The 10067-nt window shown below is 38.5% G+C and overlaps 1 protein-coding gene across 1 annotated transcript; it reads right to left on the bottom strand.

The window, feature by feature from the left end:
• On the bottom strand, positions 7985 to 9744 carry LOC109226661 (probable galacturonosyltransferase-like 7). The gene has a single exon (XM_019391488.1). The coding sequence runs from the start codon at positions 9322 to 9324 to the stop codon at positions 8236 to 8238; it is 1089 nt and encodes a 362-aa protein (XP_019247033.1). The 5' UTR covers positions 9325 to 9744; the 3' UTR covers positions 7985 to 8235.

Genomic DNA, 10067 nt, shown 5'->3' with positions numbered 1-10067 from the left:
GAGAGAGAGGATCTAACCTTTCTTGTGAAGTTAATATGAACAAAGAACCTGTGAATGTGAACTTGAAGGAGATCAAGGATATGCTAAAGTTCCTTCTGGAACAAAACAATGAGAAACAATTGCATATAGAAAGGCAAGAGGCAACTATTCCAAGTTGGGAGGCTCAATTGAGTCAAGTGGTTGGAGCTTTTATTGCTCAACAAGCCAATATTGAGGATAGTAGCCAAGAAGAGCATGAATTTGAGGTGTTAATTGGGGAGGTCAGAGTAGAACATCAACAACCTAGCCAACCACAATTTGAGGATGTCAATGTTGAAGAAGTGAGACTAGAGCCAGCCAAGGACTTTGAGGATATAAATTTTGTTGACTCTAGTATCACTGCTGTTGAGGATGTTGAGAATCCTGAAGTTCATGTGTTTGAGCGCATTGGTCCACACTCCAAGCATTTTTCCACATTATGTTTAGATGATGATATGGAAATAGAGTCATCTAAACCAATCGAAGAGTCAAGGAATGAGGAACAAGGTGCATATATTCTGGAATTCTTCTTGCCAGAAAGTCAGGATTACATACCTCATACAAAGGCCAAGGAATGCAGAATACTACATTATTTCCTTGGGCCAGTTAGATTCGTTCCACCGCCCCATGACCATAATCATAAGCTTGAATCAAAATTGGGGGTTCAATTCATAAGCTCGAGGTGGAGGCAAAAAGTGATTCGCGTTGTGCCGCGACGTTAAATCAAGCACTTGTTGGGAGGCAACCCCACTTTATTGGTTTCTTTAAGTTATTTTTTATATTTTTTAATTGTATTATTTTTGTAGTGTCAATTTTTTTTAGGAGCATGGAAAGCAAAGGTATTGGAAGGATGCAACAGCAAATTAAATGGTTGGAACTAAGTGTGAGGTACCCGCACGAAGGACCAAGCCTGAGAGAAGTCTGAGTACCCCATGAACTGCTAGTGCTTCGGCCTTTGGCCTACCAGGGAGTTTCTCTTACCCTCTTATGGTTATGCTGTGCATTGGGACAATGCACAATTTTAAGTGTGGGGTGATGAGATTGTCTGGGTGACTTTTCATGCTACTTTAGCCGTATTAGTTTAATTAAATAGTATTTTTTTTAAAAGATTGGACTTTTCCCGACGATGGATCTATTAGATAATTTTCTTGAGGGATTTAAGTCTAAAGAAATAAAAACAAAAAGATTTTCTTTGTAGGTAGTGTAATATTTCCCCCTTGGTTTTTCTTTTGTGCCGCGTTCTTTTCCAAGATTTTATTTGAACCGGCGTAGTTAGTTTTTTTTTGGGAGTAGGAGCTATTGTGTTATGCTTTGAATTGAAGCAATATCTCTTGACTTGGTTATGCCTTGAGAATAGTGAGTACTTTGGCTGTGACGCTTAGGCTCAGTTTTTGACTCTTGTATAAGTACCTTAAATTGTATGATCTTAATTTGCTTAACTGCTTTGACTAGAGTGTCTTGAATCAAACCAATCTTGAGTGAGTTATGTGCCATGTGTGAGTAAGGATTTGTTAAATTCTGTCATTGCATTTGATGCCTAGAACTTGCCCGTGTGTTTGCAAAGCGAAATAGTAGTTTTATTCAGTCTAGGAAGTGATATAGGCATTTTTTGTTGACCAGATACGTATATTTTTACCCGCCTAATTGTTATGTATCGTAGTTAACCCCTTTGAGCCTGTAATCCTGTTTCTTTGGCAACACATAATCTTACCCATTTGTTTGAATGGACTATCTATTTGAACCTTTTAAACTCTCATAAGCACTTGAATTGTGATGATTTATGTAAAAGTTAAAGTGTGGGGTGGTTGGTTTGGCTTTTGAGTGGAACTAATGAAATAAGGAGAAAGGTGCACTGTTTTGAAAAAGTAAGAACCACTTGAATTGAAAAAAAAAAAGAAAAAAAATTATGATTGTTGTGATAAGAAAAAAAATATTCTTGATAAGTGGTTTTTGATGTAAGTGTGCTTAAAGAAGAATGGTAATATACATTGATGTGAAGTGGAGTTTTTGGTTTAAATAAGTATGGGTTTTGAATGTTAAAGTATATGTATTAAAGTTAGGGAGGTGTAGTCACTTTCTTATATACTATGATACCCGTCTCGTAGCCTACAGTACAACCAAATAAAGTCTAATTGATCCTAGATTGAATGAGCTCGATTAGTGGAGTAGTACACTACGGGCAAGCTTATGGTGCATCTTTTTTGCATATGAACTTATTTCTGAGAGTGAGTGAATTCTTTCTATCTTGAGTTCCTAAGTGTTCTTAAATTTATTGTGTTGGAACTACTCTCTTGTTTATATATGATTCATAGAAGGAAGTAATGTCAGTGACTCTATGTTAGAGTAAGTGGGTGAGTTGTGAATAATGCATGGTACTTATGAGTCAATATCAGTGAAGATGTTATATCTTTGTGCTTAGTTTATTTTAAATACTCTTGGTGTGATGAGTTAGGATAATTATTTAAAAAGGTCGTGTCTATAAAAAAAGCGTAGTTTGATTGTTCGAGGACGAACAAGAGTTTAAGTGTGGGGTGTTGATAAATGATGAAAATGCATATTTTTGCCTATCAAATCCCAATTTAAAATATCAAAAACTCAAGCCCTAGCTTTACCCCTTTTTGAAGAATTTCAACCAATTTCCATGTTAAATCTATCAAAGTTCCATGTATTTAGGCCAAGGGACTTACCTCCAATCACACCTAGTCGAAATCCGCCTTCAATTCCGTCCAATAGCTCCCAAGCTCGCTTAAAAATGGTGGACATAACATAACCCTCGCGGAACAAAATGAATATAAAACTCCTACTGGATTCAGGGGTTTCCGCTTCTGCGGTCCCCACGCCCGCTTCCGCGCAACCGCTTCTGCGGTTTTTGTTCGCTTATGCGGAATTTCATTAAAACTCAAGGGCCGCTTCTGCGACACAAATTTCCGCTTCTGCGGAAGCTCACCTCCTGGCCAAACCCGCTTCTGCGACCGCCTGTCCGCTTCTGCGGACTCGCTTAAGCGAAAAGTGTTCCGCTTCTGCGGAACTGCCCAACTCCACTCCAGACCGCCTTTGCGACCAATGTTACGCTTCTGCGGAACCGCTTATGCGGTCCATTTCCGCAGAAGCGAACATACCAGATACCAGCAAAATCTGCCATTTCCTCAACTTGAATTTCATCCCGATAGCCATCCGAAATCACCCCGAGGCCCCCGGGACCTCAACCAAAAGCACCAACATGTCTTAAAACATCATCCAAACTGGTTCCAATCATCAAAACATATCAAACAACACTAAAATCATCAATTCTCATCGGATTCAAGCCTAAGTTCTTTAAAAACTTCCGAAACTCACATTTGATCAAAACCCAACCAAATCACCTCCGAATCATCTGAAATTTTGCACACATATCCAAAATCACCTAACGAAGCTACTGCAACTCTCGGAATTCCATTCCGACCCTCAGATCAAAATCTCACCTATCAACCGGATTTCGCCAAAATACTAACTTCGCCAATTCAAGCCTAATTCTACACCGAACCTCCAAAATAAATTCCGATCACGCTCCCAAGTCACAAATCATCTCCCGAAGCTAACCGAATCACCGGAAATCACATCCGAGCCCTCTAACTCTTAAGTCAACGTCCGGTTGACTTTTCCAACTTAAGCCTTCTTAAAAGAGACTAAGTGTCTCATTTCTTATCAAAACCAATCCAAATCAACTCTAACTCACCACATACCGGTAATGAAACATGAAGAAGTAATAAATGAGGAAAACGGGGCAGTAATACCTGATACGACGGGTCGGATCGTCACAGATTTCCATTCTCCTAAAAAAATAAAAAATTGACACTACAAAAATAATACAATTAAAAAAAAATAAACAAAAGAAAGCAATAAAGCTGGGTTGCCTCCCAACAAGCGCTTGATTTAACGTCGCGGCACAACGCGAATCACTTTTTGCCTCCACCTCGAGCTTATGAATTGAACCCCCAATTTTGATTCAAGCTTATGATTATGGTCATGGGGCGGTGGAACGAATCTAACTGGCCCAAGGAAATAATGTAGTATTCTGCACTCCTTGGCCTTTGTATGAGGTATGTACTCCTGACTTTCTGGCAAGAAGAATTCCAGAATATATGCACCTTGTTCCTCATTCCTTGACTCTTCGATTGGTTTAGATGACTCTATTTCCATATCATCATCTAAACATAATGTGGAAAAATGCTTGGAGTGTGGACCAATGCGCTCAAACACATGAACTTCAGGATTCTCAACATCCTCAACAGCAGTGATACTAGAGTCAACAAAATTTATATCCTCAAAGTCCTTGGCTGGCTCTAGTCTCACTTCTTCAACATTGACATCCTCAAATTGTGGTTGGCTAGGTTGTTGATGTTCTACTCTGACCTCCCCAATTAACACCTCAAATTCATGCTCTTCTTGGCTACTATCCTCAATATTGGCTTGTTGAGCAATAAAAGCTCCAACCACTTGACTCAATTGAGCCTCCAACTTGGGAATAGTTGCCTCTTGCCTTTCTATATGCAATTGTTTCTCATTGTTTTGTTCCAGAAGGAACTTTAGCATATCCTTGATCTCCTTCAAGTTCACATTCACAGGTTCTTTGTTCATATTAACTTCACAAGAAAAGGTAGAACCATCATAGTAAGGGGTTGGGGGAAAATAAGAAATATAAGCACAACCATGAAGGTGACCATTTTTACCACCACACACATCACACACATTCCACAAATAAGATTGAGTTGGTGCACATAACTCGCTCTTAGGAACGTTTTGAAAATTTTGCCACGGGTGGTTTCCTTCACAATATGTATGGAGATCAATAGTAGAATTATCTACACCTAAATTCCCATAATTCCAAGATGCCATGTTTCTCAAATCGATAGTTATAAAAAAATACAAAAAAAAACAAAACAAAAGAAAACAAAATAAAAGTTCAAACTCGTAACCTAGCAATATATACAGCTACAACTACACCGTTAGTTCCCCGGCAACGACGCTAAAATTTGATCACGCCCAACTCTAGTCCTAAAATGGATAAGCGATCACTGCAAATATAATCCGGTCTAAAAGTCTGGAGTCGAATCCCACATAGAACTAAGATTTCGCTGTAATTGTTCAATATCGCAAAGAAGACAAGTTTGAACAATTTCTAAATTATAATATTAAGATTTTTATATCTAACTAATTAACCAACAAATACTATAAAACGGTAAAATTATCAACCAACAAGACAAAGATTTGGAGACTAAATTAAGGAGGTCTAGAGTTATGATTTTCCCAATTGTTGATTTCATTAATTGTATGTTTCTTGTAGCTTTGACTTAGTTGCCTCTATCAATCATGAACTCTCTGGCTATCATAAATCTCTCTCAAGCAATTATGATAATTTACTAGACGCACTCTCTCAAGCTACGCCAGCTAGATTCACATTACAGTTCACTTAGATCGCACCCGAGGTATCGTTATCTCTCATCCAACCTCTAAACCCTCGGTTATGACTCTCCCCTATACTTCGGGAGTGATGTTGTTCAAACAACTACCTAAATATGTACGCTCTCTCAAGCAGATACATAATAAATAAGAACAACTAATTGAGGATCCTTTCAATTAACCAAAATCAAAACGTAGTTGAACAAATAGAGATTAACAACTAACTCAAAACTATATTAATATAACAACCAATTCATCCCCAAAAGGTTCCATCAAAACCCTAGAAAACGAATTAGCTATTCATAATAGTATGTGAAAACACAATACTCCAATTCATAACCAACAATAAAATAGGAAGAAGAAGGGGAAAAACTCGTAGTTGAATCTTCCTCCTTGCTCCTAGCGTGTTCTTGCCTCCAAGGGTGTTGTCTAACCCTAAAGTAGTGTCTCTCCCCTCAAAGTGGTGTTTTAGGATGTATTTATATGACCTAGGGTTGATGAGGGGGCGGAATTCTTCAATCCAACTTCGGATGGGAGAGCTGGAATCCGCGTCTGCCTTCGCATCTAGCTCGAGCTTGGGAGATCGGGCATACCTGTTCTCTACTGTATACAATAGTCTAAAGTACTCATAAAAGTAGTATTTGTACGCAGTCGCTTTCTGTTGGTAGTAGGTTTTTATGACTAACCGTTGTTTTCTTTCATTATTGATCACCTTACTATCTTGTTGTTTTTACTCTACTTTTATATGGCTTTTTGGTAGTGTATCTTCTTGTCTATATTTTCATTAATGTAGTGCTTATACTTTCCTGAGCCGAGAGTCTATTGGAAACAGCCTCTCTATTCTCACAAGGTAGGGGTAAGGTCTGCATATACATTATCCTCCCCAGATCCCACGATGTAGATAATACTGGGTATGTTATTGTTGAATATCAGATACTGATTATAAATTAATAAAAAAAGAAAAAGAAAAAGAAAAAAGATGAATTTCACAAGAAATCAAAGGGTTTGCAACTTAATTCAAAAGAAGCCCGTGCACTTGGCACCTACCATCACGGCTTCCTTGGATTCTCCCTATTTACCCCTTAGGACTGCAAAAACTGCCAAAGCCGGCACCGAATAGGTCTTCTCTCCTTTGGATTTATTTGTGAATGACAACCTAAATTTTTACAGTACGACTACTACTATTTTCCTAGTCCTCAGCGATTTTGATGATGTGAAAGGACAACCTGGCAGACGTCAATGAAACAAAGCTTAACAACAACACACCCTTCTATCATTTAATTAATATCCTCCACCTTTCTACTTTTTCTCTTAGGTGCACTCCACTACTGTCCATACAACAATTGATGTTTTCCTTGCAAATTTTAATTTATTCCCTCTTTCGGCTCTCCTCTCATATACATAGATATTCTTCTCCAGAATCGCACAAAGTGGACCGCATAACCCGCTGGCCAGCAACACTCTTCTATCCCACAATAATTTTCCCGTCGCTAGCACCGTTATCTTAGCATCCCATGTGCCACAATCTTTAGCTAAATGTCATTCCCACTTATGTTTACAATAATCCAAAAAAAGTGTCAACACTATCCCTCCCATCCACGGCTCACATAATGCATTTTTTAGTAGCAGCAATTATCGTGCACACATCTCAACTATTCCCATAAAAGCTTACACAAAAGCAAATAAATCATTATTCTGTCGTTGTGAGAATCGAACTATAATTTACATCCCGATTAATTGAATGTCTAGGTCACACCTCCGGGTGCGATGTTGCTTTCCCTTTCCCCTCTACATACATTTCTTAGAAACCCCATTCTTCCCATTCTTCTTATACAAAAAGCCATGTTATGCTAATAAAAAAAAGAATCATTGATCAAAACCAAGCTGTTTCATACCATCTCACTATCACTATTACATACATTAACAAAAGTAGGCTGCACGCACATGGTCCATGTTCTAAGTAATACGTAGCCCCAGATACAATATAATTAACAATACATTGAAAAATTTAAAATGACAGTTTGAAAATAGCAAAATGCCTTTGGCATTTAACGGGAGAGCCCTGGTAATCCTACAAACTACAACCTAACATTCATTTGTCAAAATCTCCCATTTATTTAACTTTTTGGATGGATGTGTTATAAGTACAATTCTTTAATAATCGCATACTTCAAAAGAAAGCATTGAGTAGATAAGAGCTACACATCTTTTCCAGTTACTACTATATTTCATCTACTACCACTAGACTAGTATTATCCAACACTAACTTAAGTAGAGCTAAAAAAGAAAAAAGTGTAATGCATACAAATTATAGTATAGTATTTCTGTCTTTTAATTATTTATATGCCACTCATTAAGTGTCGGTCATTTATCTAGCTGACTTCACAGCAGATATACCCTACTTGCTACCGTACCTACAATCTTAGAGCTTCCAAATACTAATTAAAAGTGTAAAATTAAGCACAACCACCAAATTTAATGTAATTGAAATCAAATGGAGCAAGAGTACAGCCTGATTACAGGCAAATTGAGCTCAATATCATCTGTAATCCCTTTTTATTTCAAGCTGCACGAATAATAGAATAGAATACAAATCGTCTCTTCTGGTAATCATAATGTTCATATGTTAAAATCAAAATATAAAAGAAGGAAGAAAATTTGAACGAAATAAATTGAGTAGAAAAATCGGAAAAAATTAGAGAAGTTAAAAATCCCCAATAAATTGAACCAAATTAAAAATTAAAAAAAAAAGTTACTGGAGGAATTTACCGGCACAATTCACGTCGAGAATCCATACAAATCGTAGGGTGCCCATAGAGAATCAAGCGGACACGGTTTTTTTGAGTCGAGCCGGAGCCACGGTTTGCCTGAACCACTCCAGTGGAGTAAGCTCACCGGACCGGGATGCAAGTCACGGCAACTTCCCTTCACATTATCGCCGCCTAACCCGTGCTGGTTCCACCTGTGCTCTATCGGCGCCACGTGTCCTGCGAAGACCAACATTAGCGGCGGTAGTGAACCCAGCTCATAGATCCGATTCGTCTTCTGGATATCCATCCATTTCTCTATCCGTTTTGTGTACCCGACCCGCCTCCATTTCTTCAGATCTATAACCATAACCCCCGTATTAAAGTAACACGGTCTCCTGCCGTTGAACGTTCCGGAAAATCTCGGTTCCGACCAAAACGACGCTGTGAAATACTTCGTGAAATTGGCATGACAATATTCCGGGGCTCCGATAGTTTTTTTCCCCAAACTCGTACTCCACAACTTCGAAATATCATCCACAACAACAAGATCCGAATCCAAGTAAATAACTCTATTGACACAGGGTTCTAGAAGATCCGCCAAGTAATTTCTAGCATAGTTTAACGGCTGTTCAAGCGCTTGTCTAACGGAAGTGGATATAATATTTCGGACTCGGTCCGGGTCAAAGTAATATACCTTGAATTTTAATTCAGGGAATGTGGATCGAACTAGGGTTTCGAGGTTTGTTTCAGAGACCAGAAAGTGGAAGAATACACTCTCGGGACAACTAGAATGTTGTAGAATTGAATGCACAGCGGCTATTGAACCACGAAGATACTCGATATCGAGAGTAATTGCAACATGAACCAGTGAAGGATCGCAAACCTCATTGGTCCCCAATATATTGGAGGTGCTGCATTCAGCGGCATTTCGGAATACAGGGGATTTACGGAAGGAGAAGCGATTAGGGGGAGCAATTTGACTGGGGAATCGGAGATAGGAATCGAGGTGAGAGGATCTAATAGCTTCAGCAGGTGGGAATGATTGTAGGGATGGGGAAAGAACAATCATTACCATTGCTGCGGCGATAAAGCCTGAAAATTTCGTGACCCAGAACATTTTTACAGTGTAGTAAAAGCCTCTTTTCCTCCTTTTCTTCTTCGTATCGTAACGACTGCTCAGCAGTGAAGGAATTGAGGAAAAGAGGAATGCTGCTAGGGTTCTTCTAAGGTCCGCCACAGCTAAAAATCCAATCTTGGAAGATGGACTTTTTCTTTTTTAACCTTATTTGGGTTCTTTGCTTTGTTTTTTTCTCTAATGGTATACCGTGAAGACGAAGCGAACTTGGAATGGAGGGAAGGTAGAGAGAGGAGAATCCATGCGTTGGTCGCTCTGTGGCGACGTGCGTTGCAGTCTGCTTTCTCTTACTCTCTCTCTATATTTGGGAGAGAAGGCGAAAGCAAAAGGGCAGGGTCACACAGCTCTAGTAGAGAGAGAGAATGAGAATAGAGAGGGGGAGAAAAGGGGAATTTTAGGTTGTTATTAGGGAGGAGGGTTTTTAATTAGGCTCTCTTTTTATTTTTGGACCTTTTTTTTCTTTTCTTTTTGCTCTTTTGGGCTACAGCAATACATATTTATGAAAAAAGAATGTGGTGTTTAGTTATTCTCTAGAAGTGATTAAAATGGTCTTATTTGTCAGAGTGTTTTATTTTGTTCCCTGAGTAATCTTACTTAAAACTTAAAAGTCAACCACTATGCATAAATTACATGGTGAAACTAATCAGCCTAAATTGAATGTGTTAAATTCTTCATACTGTCTATGAATACAAATTAAATTATTTATATCCTCCTTCACATACAAC

The sequence above is a fragment of the Nicotiana attenuata genome, chromosome 1 (genome assembly GCF_001879085.1).
Source record: "Nicotiana attenuata strain UT chromosome 1, NIATTr2, whole genome shotgun sequence".
Lineage (NCBI taxonomy): Eukaryota > Viridiplantae > Streptophyta > Magnoliopsida > Solanales > Solanaceae > Nicotiana > Nicotiana attenuata.
Note: the sequence above shows the minus strand (reverse complement) of the source record. Positions and strands in the feature narration are given on the sequence as shown.